General features: G+C 31.0%; 1 protein-coding gene and 1 pseudogene across 2 annotated transcripts; both read right to left on the bottom strand.

Annotated features, from left to right (window-relative positions):
- Positions 1 to 3993: 3993 nt before the first annotated feature.
- Positions 3994 to 5756, bottom strand: LOC114379183 (annotated as a pseudogene).
- Positions 5757 to 9447: 3691 nt separating this feature from the next.
- Positions 9448 to 19675, bottom strand: LOC114379779 (myosin-4-like). Of its 2 annotated transcripts, XM_028338497.1 has the most exons (8): positions 19467 to 19675; positions 17790 to 17842; positions 15531 to 15633; positions 11469 to 14654; positions 11078 to 11320; positions 10781 to 10939; positions 10469 to 10624; positions 9448 to 10071 (listed from the first exon to the last, which is right to left on the bottom strand). In XM_028338497.1, the coding sequence occupies exons 3-8, from the start codon at positions 15612 to 15614 to the stop codon at positions 9826 to 9828; spliced, it is 4074 nt and encodes a 1357-aa protein (XP_028194298.1). In that variant the 5' UTR covers positions 15615 to 15633; positions 17790 to 17842; positions 19467 to 19675; the 3' UTR covers positions 9448 to 9825. The 2 variants fall into 2 exon arrangements, with proteins under 2 accessions (XP_028194298.1, XP_028194297.1); XM_028338496.1 differs by lacking the exon at positions 17790 to 17842.
- Between the last annotated feature and the right edge of the window lie 1748 nt (positions 19676 to 21423).

Here is a 21423-nt window from a genome sequence, read left to right as displayed (position 1 = left end):
CAAGCACAAGAGAAGAACCAACCAAAAATACTAATCTATTAAGTATCATCATATTAAGCCTTTTAATGGTCATAAATCTATTTTATATTTAATGGAATGAATTACTTCTTGGACAATAATAAATAATGTTGTCTACAATATCTTTGTGAGACAAACTACTTTGAGCACAACTCTTACCAACTGATTGATGACACCTTTTAATCTATTAGCCATAATTTGTTATAAAGGTTAATAGGTATAAATTGTTCGATGATCGTCGCAATATTGTAATCTTATGAGAGTACTTCAATATTGTACTACAGTTATCAATTCCAAACTCAAACTACCCGCTGCTGTCTCCATGCTCTTCAAGTTTCATTTTGTGTTCCAACGTTCTTTTCTCAACAACATTTAAGTCCAATGGTTGCTTGGGTGGGTGAACAAATATCAATTTATGCTGGAATTTATGATTGAAGAACGGGAAGGGAAGAATTTTTTATTTTTTATTTTTGAAAAATGTTATTAGTTTCTATACTTTATAAAAGAAATTCTTGAACTTTATTAATGAAAATATTGGTCTCCCAACTTTTAAAAGTAAGTGTTTTTAGTCCTTCAAAACAATCAGGATAGATAATGATTTTTAAAATTTCATCGACCAAAATACTCAATGATAAAGTACAAGCACTAAAAAATATTTTTTTCCTTTTTTTTATAGATGGGAAGAAGCTTGACTGTAGCCTTAATTTGATGCTGAATCATTAAAGATTTAATAAGCATATAAGATAAAGTTATCTTAGATTGTTGGATTGTGACTCCGCCAACCTGTAGTTGCTTTCAATTGTAGGGAATCTGGTGCGCAAAACTAAGAGATGATGGAATTGGAACGATTGATTGGCGACTGGCGTAGACTTCTTCAAAGGGCGTAAAATTTCAACATGAAAAAGACTTCTATCCTCGTGTTAGCAAGAAAATATATCAATTTTATTAAATAAAAAAATAGTAATGGTGATTGAAAATAAGATTCAATAATAATTAATAATATTTATTAAAAGTTATCTTTCTCCTGTTATTACAGCCATATTATATTTTATTATTTAACATGAGAAAAAGTAAACAGAGGTGACAATAACATGAAGTGAGTATAGGTAGTAATTCTCCTCCCTTGCCTAGTTGAAATGGAAATTTATAAATGCTCGCATAGAGGACTGAAACCACGAATTCTTATTAGAAGCTATCATGAGTTAAATAATATGAAATTCATAATACTTTATAAAATATTTTTCTAATAAAATGATTTTTAACTACACATTCTAAAAAAACTCGACGACCAATCCAACCGAACTCACCATTTAACCAGTTAAGTTTACCCGCGAAATTTGATCTAATAATTTGACATTTTTGTATTTATTAACCGTAATTTCCTTATGTTTTGTGCGAAACATTAGTTATAAATAAATATATTATCTCTTTAATTACTGTTCGGCACACGTGGCAAACATGTATGTGTTGGAAAGGATTTACAAAACCTATTGTTTATGCATTTTCTTTGTTTCCATTATAACTGGATCAATTACTTTGAATCACATTCAAACACACCAAAAAAAAAAGTTACTTAATTAGAATCACGAACCAATTTTCTCCGTTTCCAATTATGCATTTTGCATTTTTGCTGTTTGCGTATTAGTGTTATTATTTTTTTTGTGGTTGATTATTCGAAAGAAAAGGACAGATCGGTAGTAGTTTGGCTTCACATGGTATCCGTTGATGATGGCTTAACATATATCTGGAACAAAATTCAACCAAAAGGGAAGTTAGGCAATTTGTCATTCTGGTACATTAAGCTTTATGATTTTATTTTATTTTTAAAATTGTGAATTCTGATCGATTAACATTTTTCTTTTAATTTTGTAATTTCTGTATTTGATTCAACATTTATATAACTTTCTGAGAATTTTCGAAAAAAAATAGTATTTAAAAAGAATAAGAAAATGCTATTAATTTGTGGATGGGCTTATGGTATTTTTGCGCCATAAACTATTAAACTTTATCAAAAAGTTCGACGAAGGACTATGATTATTTAAACTTTTCATTATAAATCCGATTTTAATAGGTTAGATGAATTATTTAGAATTTCTATTTCCAGTTTGTCTGATTGAAAGAATACAAAGGAAAGGAAAGGAGAAAGAATAGGAAGAAAAGAAAACGATCGAGAAGAAGAATAAGACTTAAAAATGTTTTTATTTTTATTTTCTGTATAATATAAAAAAATTTGGAAAGGAGAAAAAGTGATTTTATAGTTTTTAAACTAGATTGCTTCAATATTTTATATCTTTCATTATTATTTGAACTTATAGTGTGTGTGTTCACATTATTTAATAAATTCCAAATTTACTATATCCTATAATATTACGTTATTTTTTTATTCATTTTTAAGAGATATTTTATCCTTAGATAAAAGCAACAAAAGTTTTAAATTAACAAAAAAAGAAACCCTTTAAAATATAATTACAAAAAACAATTTTATACTAAAAAGTATATAAATAAGTCTTTTATGTAGTTTTTGATTTATAGGTTAGTTTTAAATAATTACAATTTAATAAATTAATTTAACAACTTTCTACCAAGATTTTTTAGCTAATTTTTTTTAAAACTTAAAGTTAGTTTACCAATTATTTTATCAACATAGCCTTAAAATATATGTATGTGGCTCATCTTAACTACAATATTGGGTGTTCAATTAAAGTTAGGATGAGGCTAATGTGAAAAGGGCAAAAAACACAAGCTGTAAATTAATGGAAAAGTTAGTTAGAAGTGGAGGTTTTGTCCTTTTTGTGAGAGTCGTTGGCCGAAATGGACAAAAGATCTCTGCTACAAACTTGAGTCAGAAATTGATGATCTGGACTTCCTAGGATGTTTTGTGTTCTAAAATTATCATTTAAGTCAATTGAGACTGATGCTTTGGCAGTATTCCAAGTTGGACACGTTCAACTTCAACCATACTTGATTCTTGTTAGCATTAACAACAGTTCAACAAAGCAGTTCCTTCAATAAAAGGGAATGAGTTCGTAAATATCACTGCAATTTGAAAATTTGTATTGGCACCTATGCTTTAGTCGAGAAGAAAGTAAAGAATTAGAATTCAGAAAATTGCCGTCAGCTACGTTACTTGCTGGCTTGCACTGCTGTGGAACAGTTCAAACACCGTTCGTCCAAGCTTTTATTTATTTATTTTTAAAACAAGATATTTTCATTGTAGAAAGTCATGACACTAATCCTCCTAGCATAAAGATTATTGAAGTAATTTTTGTTTCTTCCAATAAAGTCTTCTTTATAGGTATCCTCAGGAAACTAAATTCTTTATCAACATGATGAGAAATTCAATCATCTATCCATCATACTAAACCTTACTAGTACCATTCGTGCTGGCTGAAACACAAGTAAAATTACTTTAATCCAGTAAAAAGTAAAAACTATATAAAAAGAAAATAGAAAAAAAAAACTCTTCTGAATCTTTCTGTGTCACTCTTTAGAGGTCCAGGAGCAGAAGCCCAATCGCCTATTTTGTTTATGTCTTTGTTTTTTTTATATTGTTTGCTTTTATTTTTTATTGTGGCTACTGAGTTGTGAGAATCATTTTCTTGTTCTGCTAGGCTATAGTTTTGGGCTATTGCAGAAATAAGTTAGCATCATTAGTTCGGCCAAGAATAAGGTTGCCTTATTCTCTCGAATGATCCAACTAAGGTTACAAAAATGAGATTTTCTTTTGAAGTTTACAAAAAGAGTTGAACAGAGGCAATTTCGTTTTTACTTTTCCTAACGAGAAATTGATTGTTACCCTTTTTTTTTCAACAAAATAATGGTAAATGTAGAACTGTAGAAGAGATTTTTTTTTTTTTCATTTTTTATTGTCAGTTGCGAGAGTCGTTTTCTTGTTCCGCTAGGCTGTAGTTTTGGCCTATTGGGGAGGTTAACATCATTTGTTGGGCTAGAGTAGGTTGTCTTATTCACAGGTGATTCAACTCAAAATATGCTGTTTTATGGGTCATAAGTAACTATTTAAAAAAATTATCAATTACTTTGATTCATTGAGATGCACTCATTAATCAAAGTAATCAATTATCCTCTGATCAATTATTCATTAAGATGCTCTCATGTCTTTGTGAGCTACAAAACACCTTTGATATCAAAGAATGATACTTGAATTTAATCCTTTTTTATTGTTACTTGCAATGAGTCGGTACACTTCTCAGGTCCCATCTTGAGTAGATACTTGTTCACATTTCATATCTTTGAAGAACACAAAATTAACATTAAAGAATAACTCTCCTTGAGATGCCATCAAATGACGTTGAGCCATACAGGAATTTCATTGGCATGTCGTGTTCATCATTGAGTCTACTTTTGTTTGACACTACAAATGCTCCTTGTTCAAGTATGATTATTTTATTAGTCCTAGCCTCCTTTCCCATCTAATGGGAGGAATGAATGAAACAAATATTTTTATATTGGGGTTGCCAAGCGGAGGCGATCAAGAGAGAGAAATCCTTCCAAGCAAGCTTGAGGGAGGCATTCTCTTGGAGAAGAGTATAACCTCTCCAAGGGAACATTCCCAGCAACAAATTCGCTTGTGCGGCCGGGTTGCCCCGTAGCCAAACTGGCCCAAACCCGGCCCGTTTCAACTCTTCCCCCCACCTCTCCACCTTAACCTCGCCGGTCCTCTTGGGCCCTCCCACTGCCACGATGTTCCTGATCTCGCAGCCCAACAGATGCTGCTCCACCGTGTGCCTCTCCAGGCTGTCCTCACCCAACCCATCCCCCAGCGCGTCGAACAACGCGCTGTAATAATGCAATGCCTCCACGAACCGCGCCAGGAAGCTCCCTGCGTGGCTCAGATCCTGCTCTACGGTCGTTATCAGTTTCGGCCGAAGCTGAGTCAGCAATCTCAACGTCCCTAAGTCGCTCCCGGTTATGTCGTATAAGCAGTGGTGCATCCAGTGCACCACCATTGCCTCGTTAGGTCTAACACCGAGTTGACTCAGTTCCGTGACGCTTCCGATTTTGCCTTCCACCGGGAAGAACTCGAAGGGAAGGCCGAGCGAGCTCGCGAAATCGGCGAGTCGCCGACCGGTGGGGGATGCAGGAGCCGATGCAGGAGCTCAACACGCGCGCCTGCAGCGCCTGTGCGAAGTACGCGCCGACGCGCTCCGGCGAGGTCCCGTACGGCGACGAGAGCTCAGCGATCTCCGGGAGGAGGTCGTTGGCGAAGTCGAGGTTGTCCACGGCGATGCACTCCGCGCATTGGAGGAGAAGACCAAGGAGTTTGAGACCGGTGGACTCGCCGCCGTGAGGTTCGGGATCGAAGGCTTGCTCCTCCACCGCTTCCGCTGCAGTTCTGTCGGCGGTGAAGTTGGTTCGCTTGAAGGAAGGCTCGTCGGCGGGGGAAAGGTCACTGGCGTCAACGGGGCGCTTAGTTTTCATAGCGTTAGGGTTTGAAGTGCGAGGGGATCGCGGGACCAAGCTTTGAAGCATGATCGGTGCGGGGAGAGAGAGAGAGAGAGAGAGAATCGAAAGCTTTGGAGGAAAGTTTTGGGGGAAAAGTGACAAAACTGAGAGGGAAAGACAAGGAAAGTTTGTGCAGATAGGTCAGAAAATGAGTGTGTTTGGTGAGAGAGAAATTCAAGAGACAGAAAGGGTGATGACTTTGTAACCCAGAAAAGTTAGTTTGGGTGTTATGTTATCCTCTTTCTCATTATTATTATTATGTCTGGCTTCATCGGGGATTAATTAACCAATATTAGTCATCTTCTCATCAAATTTCGTCCTATGTCCCCCAAAAAATTATATGTCTCCTTTTATCGACTACTATTCATCAATGATTAACTTCCCCCTATTATAATACTCCAATCTCTCACCATGACCATTTATTTGATAATTATTACTTGCTTGTAACCTAGTTTTAGTATTTTTCTTCCGCTTGCATCATATCTTTATTTTTTTTTGTCAGCTAAATCATCATTTTTACTAAAAAGTATTAAATTGCATCTCATTTTATAAAATTTAATTGATGGCCTATATTATATTTTAGTTTACTTATACAAAAAATATTTTAAGGGTATTTTTGTTTAGTGTGTATTGGTTTTAAATATTATTGATCAAAAAATAAATATTTATTATTAACCTTAAAATTTTAAAAACTTTACGTCACATCCTAATACTATATAATATGAGTGTTTGAATTCTTTTTATTTGTCGTTTTTAATTTTTAGTAAATATTTAGAACGTTTAAAAATAATTGTCGATTACTCATTATCACTAAAGTAAAAATAAATCCTTAAGTAGAGAATCAAGAACGATTGGTAACAGTTTTATTTATATCAAAATATAATGTTTTTTTAACTTCCCTGAAAAACAAGTTTTAGATAAAATTATAGTTTAAACATTTCTTGAAGATAATAAAGTGTAGTTATCTTCTTATTTTTCCTGGTACAATGCTACTTGATACTATATGAGGCTGATTACAACCTATCTAATTTTTTAATTGGGTTGGGGTATCCAACCCCAAATGTTGGTAGCATGACCCCACTGACGAGTTAAAATCTGTGTTCTTTATCTTTTATGTATTAGTAAACATTCTTAGAATAAAAACTTTCTCACTTTTATTTTACTTTTCTTCTTCCAAATATCATCATTCTAATAATAATAATAATAATTAAATTCCAAATTAATGGAAAAAATCATTCGATTCCATCCAAAGAAAACTCTTTATTTTCTAAACTACATTATTTTGTATCCTAATAAAGCTCTCTCGTGTAATAGAACACTTTCAAACAAACTGTTTTAATTAAGGTTACCAAATATATAAATCATTAAAATAAAAGTTGAAAATCTAGGTGAAACTTTGACTCTTTTTACTTAATAAAAAAATATTTGTATTTCTCTTTTGGACGTAAATTTCATATAGCAAAATAAATTCTCTTTTAAATATATTAAATTACTCCCATTTATCTTTATTTTATTTATATATTTTACACTTGGAAGTTTTAACTGTTTATTTCTGTCTATATGATCATTTATCACTATTTCTCAATCAAATTGTAATATATTTTTTTAAAAAAATTGTCAATAAGTAAGAATAACCTTATATTATAAATTAAATTATTCATTATAAATCCAAATTATTATTTTTAAAGTGTAAATCTAAACTACAAATAATATTGAGTAATGCTTACAAATATTCTTACTAGTAAAAAATTATTAAATAAAATCATAAATATATTAAATATTTTAAAAGCATAAAACACATTCAATACTTATGAGACGTTTATTTCACAAATTCATCTTGCATTCTTGGTAATTACATCTCCAGGAATATTATCCTCTTGCACACATAAAAATGTGTTTGATTAACTTTTAACATTCTTGTAAATATTTTTAAAGTTTTTTTTTTTTTTACCATGACATTAGTGCAAAATATTTATCAATTTTGTTGATGACTAATTTTTTTTAAAGAATAATTGTAAGCATTACTCAATATTTTTAAAACTTTAAGCATTACTCGAAATTTTTTCATAAAAAAGAGAACTATTTGTAAGCATTACTCGAGTTTGAATTCAATCCTCTTGAGAATATTTGTAAGCATTATTCAATATTTTTACAAATATCCAGGAAGAGAGAACTCACTAAAGAAAATTGAATTCAAAATTTTAGTGAGATCTCTTCTCTCAATCACAATTTTTTTCCATAAAAAAGACTCAAATTCAAAATTTTATTTAAGAGAATTGAATTCAGTACCACTCAGACTAACCACTTATTGATATATTTTTAAAATTTTAAAATAATAAATAAAAATTAAATTTATAGTGGATTTAAAAAATAACTTCTCATATTTTCATGTAGCATGTAACTTTCCCACCTCATTATATAGGAATACAACTTTCCTAAAGAATAAAAGATATCCAAAAATTCGATAACCTTTTAACAAATTTGAGAATCCAAGATGATTTCTTAAAATAAACTCAGTCTTAATCTCTTATTGTATAAGAAAAATGGCATGGGAGGATTAATAAAAATATTATTAGTTTGAACACCTATATATATATATATATATATATTATAATTTTGACAATCATTATATCATTTTTATAATTTGATATAGAATATAATTTTATTGATCTAACTTTTGAATTATATTTACATATTATTAAGACGTTTATATCAAATTTTATCAAAATTTAACAATAAAAAAATAATCAAATAATTTATATTTTAATATATTTTTAAATGTTTATATTATATCAATTTTAATTTATATGAACGAGATAAAAAAAAATGAATTAATATAATATTTTATATGTGATCTGTGTGAAATGAATTTTTAGCAGTAAATTATAAGACAATATTATTTAAATGAAAGTTATAAATAATATAATAATTATTAAAATTATATTTGTTTAATCTATTCCTTCTTTATATCTATAAATATAAAAGATTCGAATATAAAATTCTCCTTAAAAAAAATTAAACTTGTCAACCTCTGATGCAGTTTTATGTTATGATGATTGCAATCATAAGTTGAATGAAGTTAATGTCATGGATCTCGTGCAATGAATCTTGTGCGACGCAAAACAAAACAAGAACAACAGACTGGTAAGAAAAACAGGCTATCATTTTCTGAACGACCCCTCTTATTCAATATTCAATGTTCAGAAACTTCTACTATGGTCCAGTCACGATGAAATTGCTACTAGTTATGAAAATGTGCATATGTTATGTGGTGGAGATTAAATAAGAAGAATATGAATTCATTTTAAAGTGAAAGAGTTGTTTCAGAGAGAGAAATAAAAATTAGGCTTAATTATATTTGAGCAAATTACTTTAATGCCTCGTGAGGTTTTTTAAATTATGCATAATATTTTTCTTTTTTCTTTTATATTTTAAAATAACTAACAAGAATATTGATTTTATTTTGTCTATTTTTTTTTCTTATCCAAATTAAACAAAAATTGAATAGTATACACCTCCAATTATTATTAATCCGTTTAAATATAGTCGAAAATTGCCAAATACTGTGTGTTGTCATTGAATCATATTTCACAAAGGCAAATCAAACATTTTTTTCTTCTTCGATACACAAATCAAACAAATCCAAGTTTGGGTTTGTTTCGGTTTCAAATACTAATACTTTACTTGCAGTTTAAATACTGTCAAGGTAAATACGTTTATACGGTTAACTAATTAAAAATTACTTCGAATATATATAAATTTTTATATGTACTCCAAATATAATTTTTATATTAATTATTATAAAATACAATTCATACATTATAATTCAAGATTGAGCGAGATCAATACTACATTATTATAATTAAATTAATTTAATTAATAATACTTCAGAAGGTATTGTAAATTGTAAAATAAATATATTTCATACAAAAATAATTGCGCACAGTCCAAATATTACACACAGTAGGGAGGAGAAAGTAAATAAACATCGTTTAGCCATTTAGGTACAAAGTTTTCTAGCTGCCCCAAATTCTCTATTCCAGACATAAGTTGAGAAGAAAAATGTGCTCCATAGCAAAAACAAATTGCACTCAAAATTATTAAAATTCCAAACTTAGAATAATAAAATAAAACATTAACCAAAACCCGTTTCTTACACGCAGGCAAGGGATAGGAATTAAAACAAGTTCCCTGACCAAGCTGAAGACTTGAGTTTGAAAGCATGCAAAGAAAGCTTTCAATCTGTATTTAATCTTAATCAACGGGAAAGAAGAGAGAAAAAAAAAACATAAAAAATGAAAAAACATGAAGAATAACAAAATCAAAAGACATAGACTGCTGATACTAGTAACGCTTTCCAAGAATTATGCCAAAGACAATGGACACAAGAGCTACTCCCAAGATGAACTTGAAATTTATGACAGGAGAATCATGGCCAGTTTGAACATGAGTCTCGGATGAAGATGATGTCTGACCACTTGTTACTTCTGACTTTTTCTTGCTCTTTCTTTTTGATGGAATCGAGAGGCTTGAACCAATGTCCCTGGATTTTACTTCCAACCCTTCTTTCTGATCAACACTCTCATCACCCTGAAACATCATTAGAAAATAGAAACAAGTCATCTAAATAGAAAATAGTAGAGAAGAAGTCATTTGTTATCTTGTACTCATATGTTTTAAACTTTTCCATTGCACTTTGACAAGGTATAATAGTTAGTTAGTTTGAGTGTTTGACTAGGGGAAGAGTTCAAATTTCAACATTCTCCAAATCATAATTAATTATATTTCCACAAAAATGCTCGATATTATCAGTAAGTCACACCCTCCCCAGGGTCCCAATAAAGTCAATGAAAATATTGCTGAGGAAGTGTTTTGATGGCATTCATTTTATGTTATTTGGGAGGAACTTTAACATTATGCCCAAAGGTTTTCCATTTGTTCCGGCACAAAAACACGAGAGATTGGGAACTTTTGGCTGGGGAATTACCTTAACTGAGGATTTATCACCAGCAACTCGCAATTTCTGCTCTAGATCTGTCACTTGTTTCTGTAAAAGAGAGATATCATTTTTCTTAGTTTCAAGTTCTGCAAGAGAATTTTTCAAGGCTGCCTCAAGTTCCAACTTCTGAGACTCTGCTCCTTCCTGTTTTTTTAAATGAAATAAAATAAAATAAATCAGTATTCTTCTTTCTGGGACCATAATGGTCTGGGAGGATTATGTTTGTTTAGCTTTTTTCTTTCAACATTTCTTGCTACCATGAAAAAATATGTAATTCGAGTAAAAAATTACATGGGATACCTGGTTCACATTACCATCCCGTGCAAGTTGCAACTCTTTCTCAAGTGCTGCAACCTTATCATTCAACACATTTCTATCATTGAATTTTTGTGCATAGTCTTCCAACTTTGAACTTAATTCTGCCTCTCTTTGAGAAGCAGCAGCTTGAACACTTCCAACCTGCAAAACATCAGATTAATCACCAAAGTTCATTCAATTTAACAGTATTTTAACAATTTAGTTTCCATAGGTACTAATGTACTATGTTTCTAAACATTGCACTTAATTAAAAAAAAAAGCAGGAACTCTCAGCACTACCTCTTCGTTTAGTCTAGATTCAGCTTTTGTCAGTTTCCCTTCAATTTCCTGCAGCTGACTTCGCAATGCAGATTTCTCAGCAATCTCAATTTTGAGAGTTTCGACCTGGGATCTCAGGGAGCCTTCAATTTTCTGTTGTTCCTTCAACTTCTCTTCAAGGTCAAATATCAGAGACTGAAGTTCCTTCTTTAAATCCTGATTAGTATCATTGAGCAAGTTCTTCTCATCCACCAGTGAAGATATCTGCAAGTTGATATCATTTCATTCAGAGATTCTCTATTAATCATGATTTGCACAAAATGATTATTTCAGAAAATTATATTTCCACCAATAGCAATAGAAGAAGGAAAAATAAGGAAATATCAATACAAATAGTCTGTATCTCATGTACCTGTGAATTTAATGTCTGTACTTCTGCACTATGCTTTGTCCCTAATTTTTCCATGGCATCCTTCAAGGTGAGTAGCTCTTTATCTGTTTCCTCCTTCTCAACAAGTGCTGCAGAGAGCTTCTCCTGTAAATCACTTAATTTGTATTCATAGCTAGCTATTTCCTGATTAAGCTTTGAATTTTCTTCATTTAGCCCTGCAGTTTCTTTTTCATGGTGGAGTGACTTGTTTTGAAGTTCCTCAATGACAATTTCAAGATGCTTTAATTTTATGAGACTCTGCTCCAGTTCAGCTTTATGAGTTCCAGAAGTTGCAACTGCTTCACGTGCCTGTTCTTCGAAAAGCTTTATTTGGTCTTCTAGTGTATTCAGCTTCTCATTCAATTCTTTGGTTTCGGATTCCTTCTCAGTATGCCTCTGCAATGCTTCTTGTAATTGTGATTCTACTTTTAGAATGAGAGCTTCATTTGCACATTGAATTTCAGAGGATTTTGATTGTAAATCATTCAGTTCAGTTATACTGTTCTTATGAGACACAAGTTCTTGAGCAGCGGCTTCCTTCTCGGATAGAGCATGGTTCAATGATTCCTCAAGTTCATCAATCTTGGTTTTCAGTTGAATGTTTGTTCCAACCAGTAATTCATTTTCACTAAAAGACTGGGAACTTTTGCTCTCGGCTTCTAAAATTTTCCGTTTCAAATCTTCATTTTCACTTTCCAAAGAAGCCAGTTTGCTCAAACTCTCTTCAAATTCATTCTTCAAAGATGTAGATTGTTCCCCAGCCTTTGCTATCTGTTCCTCCAAAATCTTAATTTTCTCAAGCAGGGACTGAACCTCAGAGTCCTTGTTGTTGAATTTTTCTATAGCTTCTTGGAATTTCTGTTCTGAATCTCTCGTCAGAGACTCGTGCAACAATTGAAGTTCTGAGTGTCTTGCAGCTGTCTCCTCTATATCTCTTCCTCTAACGACAAGGTTTTCTTCTGAAGCTTTAAGTTTCTCAATTATTTCACTCTCTCTCAATTCAGCTTCCCTGAGATCACTTTCAGTGCTTTGCAATTTATCTTGTGTAAGATTTAAATCATCCCTCAAAATTTCCAATAGGTTTTCTTTCTCAGCAAGCTTCTCATTCAAACTGATAGAAGCATCTTCTAAATTTTTCTTTTCTTCTGTCACTGCATTCAAAGAATCTTCTAATTCCTTTCCTCTTTCATTAGCCGCTTGCAGAGTAGTTTCGAGGGTTGAGGCTCGTGCTTGAATTGCCTCAAGTTCTGATGTCAGATTAGATACATCATCAAGGTATTTATTGGCTTGCCCTTCTGAAGCACCACGCTTCTCTTCTAGTGTGCTTATTTGTTGTTCTAGTTCCTGAATTCTGTATTTCTCTGCTTCAAGTAACAACTCCAACTCACTCACCTTTTTATCAGAATCTTCCAATTTGGAGTGAGAGCTCTGGATTAAATCTTCCAGTTCTCGGCTACGCTCATGGTTCATACTGGCTCGGTCTTCGTGCTCGGCACATTTTTCGTTGACATTCTTCAACTCCTCTTCTAATTGTGAACTCCGCAAAGATGACTGATTTAAGTCGGATTCAAGTAGAGCTACTTTTTCTGTGTACTCCTGTAGCTGGCTATTAAGAAGACTCTTCTCTTCCTTGGCCTCTTCTAATTTAGCGTTGAGATTAGATATTTGCTCAGATAATTCAGCCACTTCTCTCTCAGCATCACTGGTTTTCAATTGTACTAAGTTTAATTGTTGCTCAAGCTCCACGTTCCTCTGCTCTGCTGCTATGAAGCGTGTTTCCAGCTCCCTCAATTGTGATTTTGCCTCTTCTGCAGCTGCAGTTGATGTCTGAATATGTCCCTCAAGTTCAAGACTCCTTTGAGTAGCAGTAGCTGCAGCAGCTCCAGATTCATTATGGAGATCTTCCAAAGACTTCACCTTCTGCTCAAGCTCTGCATTGTTTGAAAGTGCCTGGGATAAAAGAGAATCTGTTCTAAGAAAATTTTCGCCTGAGAGCTTTAGCTTTTCCTCTAAATCAGCGCACAGCTCCTCAAACTTCTTCGAACTACGAGTTAGATCTTCCATGGTTGCTTCAAGAGTTTCTTTTTCTGTTTTAAATTTAGTCAGTTCCTCTTGTACAGTGAGAAACTGTGCTTCCTGACTCTTGAGTGCAGCTTCAATTGATTCCCTCAATTTTTCCTCCTCCTGCAACTTGGACCTTGCAGTTTCCAACTCCGAAATTTTTTCTTCCAGTTCTTCCTTTGTAGAGGCCAACAGATTTTGAAGTGCTAACATGTCTTCCTTTACCTGTGTTTCTGAAGTCTTTATCAGGTTTAATTCATTGGTCAACTCGTCCACTAAAGAGTCCCTTGAAGACAGTCTTTCCTCAACTTCCAATAGCTGGGATTTTGAGAGTGTCAACTCCTCTTGGATGGTAGAGAGTTCAGCTGTGGTTGTTTTAAGTGCTTCTTCAACCTTTTGATTTTCAGCAATCTTATCATAAACTCCTTTCAATTCTTCCTTAAGGGAAGCCATCTCATCTTCCACTCCTTTTGCAGTCAGTTTGGCTTCTTCGAGTAGTCTCTCAAATTCCAAGGCCTTTTTTCCCTCAGATTCAGCATGTGAACCACTTTGCTTATGCAGCTCCTCGAATTTCTGTGCCTCATCTGCTGAAAGTTGTAGCTCATCCTGCAATTCCTGCATCCTCTTTCTGGAGTTTTCAAGCTCAAGGTTCATACCATCAAATGCTTCCTTCACTTGAAAAAGCTCCTTCTGCTTCACTTCTTGACTTTGCAGCGCCTCTTCAAGAGTGCTGAGCTGCTGATTATATTTATTCTCAGCCTCAAGAATCTGCTCTTGCAATTTCTTGTGACTCAGATCCAGCTCTTCATATTTCTTTCCACTTTCCTCCAATTTCTCCTTTGTAACTGAGATCTCTCCCTTCAGCTGATCATTTTCATGCTCAGAGGTCTTCAAAGATTCTGTTAGTCTTTGGAGTTCAACCTCGAGTTCCTGTATCTTCTCTTGGGCTTCTAGAAATTCTCTGCTAGGAGAATCTGAGCTTCTTTCAGTTTTGTGGGACTTATCATCAATGGAATTCTCTTCTTTCTCAACCTTAATGAATTCTCCATCAAAGGCATTCTCTTCCTCTTCTTTCTTTACTTCACTTGGCAGGTCTCCATTTGTCTCCTGCAATAAATCAATAAAAAATATGCACATTAAACATTATATAGTTTGTACTAAAAGCTTGCTACTACAATACTATCAAGTATCAACAGAAGTGTGACCAATACAACACCTAACCATTTTGGCCTATGGTAAATGACTTAAATGTAAATCATCTATTAAGAGTTACAAGATATAGTCTCAAGCTCCTGGTTAATGGATTAAGCGTGCAGTAAGTGCTCACATTGTTGCAATAATAACATATGGAAACAAAAGCAGCTGATCAAAGCTGCAGGTGATCAACTAGAGAATAAATAAAATATAAAAATTATACTAAAGTATCAACTAAATGAAACATTATATGCTAAGTTCATTATATGATAGGACTGTAGAGAAATAGAAGTTCTAAGCAATTTATTAGGTCTTGAAATTTATACTCTCTCAATTGATCATCATTTGTTAAAACAGTATAATAACTCCTATGTCTCTTATATTTGTTTTTCTTATCGGAGTTTCTTAGAATCTATATGGATAGATACAACTATATCTTTAAAATTTATAAATTTTCGAACTAAGCATATAGAGAAAAAATAAAAATAAAAAAAACCAGCACAATGGCTTCTCCCTTTTATGTATCCTCTAACTCAGTCCTCATCTCCCATCCTTGTAATTCAATACCATTTCCACAAAAACACAACTACTGAGTCTAAATGGAAGTAGGTGTGCACAATCTGTGGATTACATAAAAATATCCAAATTGGAACGAGGAAGCTCACTGATCAGTGCAATAGCGACAACACTGAAGGATATGCTAAAAGAAGCTTTAGAAATAACTCTTAACTAAGATTACTTTATACAGTATGCAACTTCTAAAATAACAGTGCAATAAGACAATAATACCTTAATGCTTTCATTCTTATGATCCGCCTCCTCAACAACCTTTGTCACTGAAACTTCTGATATGACTTTTTTCTCTTCTTCCATGTTCGCTTCCTTATATTGACTGCTTTACAAGCAAAGAAGAAAGAAGAGGCTTTTAGATGTAGTTACTGGGATATAGACTTGGTTGTTGCTGTCGAGGTACTTAATTCACAATCCTCCCTTTAATGTACCAAATGAAATGAAATACGCAAAATGGAGAACATATATATAGCATAAGAAAGAGAGGTAGGGAGGGGGACAAGACACTCTTGTACTGCATACTAACACAATTCTTCTTAATGGGTTTGAGTTTCATACGAGAGAGTTATTGCAACAAGTACCAACATTCGAATCACACGAATACTAGTATTAATTTTAATTTTCAAGGCCAACGTCATTTATGAATTTATTGTGATAATAGTTTCCTCACATGAAACAATAAATGAACTCATTAAAAATATTAATTTTATATGAAAAAGTGTCACTTCGTCAACATCATCCACTGGTAATATTTTTGTTGAATAAATATATAATATATTTTAATATTTTTATTTAAATTAAAGTTTTTACATTATTTTTTTAATTTACAAAAAAAATAATAATCCTTAGTAAAAAATATAAAAAAAACATATTAAATAAAATAATATACAAAAAATGTAGAAAATATTAAATAAAATTAAAAAATATAAATTAATTCATTACATAATAAAAAAATATTTCTGATTTAAAAAAATGCTTAAAAAATTGAAGTCGTAAAATAATTTATTATTTTAATAACAAAAAATTTTCATTTATAACTTTAAAATCGTGAGAAAAAACCAAAAAAAAATCTTTAAAATTTTAAAGTCATATTTTAAAAAAATAAAAAATTAAAGTGATAAATTTTTTTATGAGTTCAATGTAAAAAAAAGTCCTAACAGATTATACCACTCTCAATTAAAAGGTGTAACATTGCTCTAATTTAACACCTTTTAAATTATTAATTTAATTTTTACCACAAATGGTGAAATTGAAAAAAAAAAAATTGCCCCTGATGATAATTGCCTCGGATTGGTCGTTTGGCCCCCCATTCATGACAGGTACAAAATCTTCTGCACTTATTACAGATTGAAATGTGTACCAGCATCAATGACGACTCATGGAAAAGAAAAGAGAGAAAAATAACGACAATGATCATATGCATCACTAAGAATATAAATGAATAATTCCATTTTGAAGATGGAAAAATCTAGAAAATCAAAATTGAATACATCGAATCAATAAATAGAATAATTAGATATATTTCTAGTTCACATGATCACATGATTATGCGGCATGTGAATATAAATTTTGCATTACAAAATCATGTAAAATTTTATAAATACTTATATTTATGTTTATAAATCGAATTATAGAAAGATAGTAGTATGATGTAAAAAGATTGACAGAACTTTATCTCGTCAAAATCTGATATAATTTCCATGTACATACGAAATAATCTCTCCCGAACATGCGTGGAAAAAGTAGTACTCACAATAATAACTAATAATTAATGACAACTATTAACAAGTGTCCAAAAATATATTAGTAAGATAATTAAAATATATATTGGTAAAAAAATATTATCAATGCCCCTATAAATAAATAAAAATCTTTAACATAATTTTAATAAAAAATAATATAAATTTCTTAATTAATACCTTGTGACACTGATTAATAAAATCCTTGATTAAGTTAGTTAGACATGCAAAACATTTGGTTTGATTGGATGAATGTTGAAAAAATTGATTTTAAATGAAATTAGTTTGTAAAATTGATTTTGAGTTTTGAAGTAAAGTGATTTATGTTTAGATGTTTTATTACAAAATTAAATTATGAGTAATATGCATTATGCAGTTTTAATTTAATACAAAAGTTACTCAATGATATTTCAAACTTAAAATTAATTTTAAAATTTTCACTAATATATAAAAATGGATTATGAAATCAACGAATTTCAAAATCTGATTAGGGGTTTTGTGAAGAATTGAATCATGTGGGAAGACGAAGGTGTCCGAGGGGAACGTTGGTTAGTCATGAAGAATTGTGGGACCCAAAGATCAAACATTCAAAGATAAAAAGGAATTGCTTACTACCTGTATATATGAGTAGGCCCACTTTTCATAGTTAGCTACTGAGCCCCCATCAAACCTTTTCCTTTTAAAATTTAAATAATTAAATAAATATATATCCAGCAAAGTTAGAGTGCCTTGATTTCACCTTTTTCATTCATGGTAAATCATAATCATCTGCGCTCTTCACGTTGAAACTTTCTGTAATTTTTAATTAAATAATTCCAAAATTCAGTTTAATAAATCATTTATTGTTATTGTATAATTAAAATAATTGAATTTAAAATCTATACTATTCCGAAGCAAAAAATATGGACAACCGATGAAAACAAGTGTACAATGACAACAATTAAATTCGAATTAAGTGGGTTACTCCATAATTCATTGACTTTAATTTTATGCAATGCTATACGTTAGTCGATAATTAATTGAGTTTAAATTTGTATGCAATGTTAGTGTAAAAAAAAATACTATATTATTTTTAAAGCAACTATTAAAAAAATAAATAAATAAAATATAATAATTTGTGATTGAATGAGTGCAAAATAATTTTAAACTAACAATACATTTTAATTAATTTATATTTATAAATATGATTATTAAATTATAATCATGATGTAAAAATAGATAAATAAAATTGAGTGCGTAAGAATCAAATTATAATTCACTCTTAAAGAAAAAACTTTACCAAAAAGACAATGATTTATCTTAATTGTTCTTGTTTAAATTATAACAAATAAATATTTTAAGTAAATTGTCAAATTCCTTAAAAAGGATCCTCCTTAGTTGGCTAGTTGCAAAAAGTCAAACCTAGTAAAAGTAAAGGTCAGAGTAGTGTTTTACCAAAAAAAGTAGGGGTAATTGTGAACTTTAAGAATAAAAAATTGCGAACAAAAGTGAAGGTGGCAGAGGCTGAGATTCCTGAGAGAAAACTACCGTTTCTTTTCTTTTCTTTGTTGTGTGAATTAAATAATTTTTTCTATCATCTACCCTTGCTTTGTTAAGCAGTATTAAAGGACTAAAGGTACATCAAGCTACATCTGAATGTCTTTATATATGTAAATTAATTTCAATGCAATAAGATCTAAACAGACATAAAAATCAAATTATATATAATGTATAAAATAATCACCACCTAACGCCTGAAAGCTAAGACACAAGAATCAATTAAATGAAAAGCTTCTTGGTTTGATAACTATTAGTTTTCTAATTTTTACAGAAACGGATGATTGCTTTTACAGAGATCGATCTCCAGATCAAAAACCCTTTCTCAATGAAAACTGGGCAAAGAATACATACATACATATATATATATGACTACAAAAATTCAAATTGAACTTTCAAAAAGAGACAATATGAATCAAGGTTAGAGATGAAAAATGAAGATTAAACTAACCCAACACGATCAAAACCAATAAGGGGATGATGATCGGGGGTGAAAAACATCAACTATTTGTGATCAGAATACTGAAACACTCTCAAAAGTTGTATCCTATGCACAGCAGAAAATATATAGAACAAACACAACCATTGATCATATTGAGAGAACAGATTCTGATCCCACAAAATGACAATCAAGTATCAAAAGATCAAAGAGACAAATAATATGATGATATGATAATTAAGAAGAAACAAAACAGCACACAGAGTTAGCTTTGGTTATTGAGTATTCAGAAAAGAAAAAAAAAACAAAGGGAATCTGAAAACACAAGTCCAAAGCAGCTGGGTTGGTTGGTAGGTTAGTTCATTCGGCATGATGAACCGACATGGCTATATATGATATATATGAGTAAGGAAAGAGGAAAGAGAGAGAGAGAATTCTTGCCTGGGAAAAGTTGCTTTGCTTTGCTTTGGTTTGCTTGCAGAAAATGTTTACTATTGTTCGAATCTGAAAATAATAAAAAAAGTAATTGGGAAAATAGGAAATGGAGTGGTGAAGGTGGTGTGCGATGATGGAAATTGAGAAAAAATGGAAGATCAAAGGTATATAAGTTAAGGTTGGAGACGATGAGAGAAGACCATCTCTTCTTTAGGAGCATTGAGACAATGGTGGTGGGGCCTTCTAACAGCCAATCCGACACATTAGTGGGTCGGATCGCCCCTAATTTAAATATTGCCACCCTTTTTTCATTTATTTACCAAACCTTGTGTCATATTTCATAAATCATCATCATTTTTTTTCTACAAATATTAAATATAAGATTAAATAAATTTTGAGTTTAATGATAATGGTGATGCATTGTGCTCATATTTAATCATAAATTATCATTTATATAATTTTTGGGTAATTATTATAAAATTAATAAATTTATTATATATGATGAATTATAATTAAATAATAGTATAAAATTATTTTCAACTATTTTTTTTAATTAATTTTAACCCATGAAAACATGATGTGTTTCTAATATTAATGTGTGGGCTAGTGAATGATGTGGCAATTTGACAAATATATACTAATATCACACTCTATTAATTAGTGTGTTAAAATAACCATATAAATCAAAATTTAGATTATCAGTAGCATGTTCATGTATGTGTCAAATTATCATGTGATCGCTTATACGTTACTTCATCATTTTGCATTAAAAAAAAACTTATAATAGATTGATGAGAGATCAAAATTGTCATACTTAAAATACTTGAAAGGTTAAACGTGTAGTAAAAAAAAATTAGAGACAAAAATTACACAATCATAAAATTATAAGAATAAAAACCAAAAGTAAATTTAAGCATAATAAAAAACATTAATATGATTATAACATTAAGAGGATTATAATGAATAAAAATTGTTTTAAACAGTATTTAAACTTGAAAGTAATTTTATAATGATTACTTTCAAGTCAACATACTATTTTAAACAGATAAAGTATGTGAAAAAGCATTGAAAAAGAAGCAATTCAATTGTATATTTTCCCCCTAGAGATATCACATGTATTTTTATGTGGGAGAGATTCTACTTGACACAAACATAACTTTTATGGGCGGTAACTGTATAATTAATTGGAAAATATGAAGGAGTTTATACTATGTTTATTTTTTGAAAAAAAATTATACGAAAAATAGGCTGTTTAGAGTGCCATTTTATTTCGTAGTTTTTTTAAAGTTGTTTTCTCCTAAATACGAGTTAATGAGTAATTTTATCGCATAAGAAAAATGATTAACTTAAAACGAAGTCTTGAATATTCCTTTAATACTGGATAGCAACTCCAATAGTAACATATTGTGTTTGGTATTTGATTCTTTCAAAGAAAAGACAGCGGTCTTCATGTTTGCTCGCATATGGAGGGCGGTTTGGTCGGTTATCTTTGGCCGCCACTTTGAGACCAAAAAGGCAATACTTTTTCATTTTCTCATTTGAGTTTTGAATCACCAATAATCCACACTCTTAAAAATTTCAAAATAGTATTTCTAGAAGACGATAATAGTATTTTTAAACAATTCGTTTTAACATATATATATATATATATATATATATATATATATATATTAAAGAAAGAAAATCCTATTCCTATTTGAATCAAGTACTTTGCTTTTAATATAAAATACTTTCACCATAACCACACACTCTAATAAAAATAGTTAATTCATATAATTTTATTAATTTTTTTTTAAAAAAATATGACTAATGTACTAATTTAATCTTTATTAATAAATTATTAGGAGTGATGAGATTATAAGGTAGACTTGTTGATTGAAGGGAAGGTTAGAAAGAAAGAGATGGACATGAGTTGATTCAAATTGTATTTAAGGTATATTTTAGTTCAAATTGGTAAATTTTA

This window comes from Glycine soja, chromosome 12, assembly GCF_004193775.1.
Source record: "Glycine soja cultivar W05 chromosome 12, ASM419377v2, whole genome shotgun sequence".
NCBI lineage: Eukaryota > Viridiplantae > Streptophyta > Magnoliopsida > Fabales > Fabaceae > Glycine > Glycine soja.
Note: the sequence above shows the minus strand (reverse complement) of the source record. Positions and strands in the feature narration are given on the sequence as shown.

Bases quoted from the DNA above. Each gene is read 5' to 3' on its own strand.
- LOC114379779 (XM_028338497.1), bottom strand. From the start codon at position 15,614: ATGGAAGAAGAGAAAAAAGTCATATCAGAAGTTTCAGTGACAAAGGTT. The intron at 11,321-11,468 runs GTACATGAGATA...ATCAACTTGCAG, and splicing joins TACAGACATTAAATTCACAG to ATATCTTCACTGGTGGATGA. The intron at 10,072-10,468 runs GTAATTCCCCAG...ATGATGTTTCAG, and splicing joins GTGATAAATCCTCAGTTAAG to GGTGATGAGAGTGTTGATCA.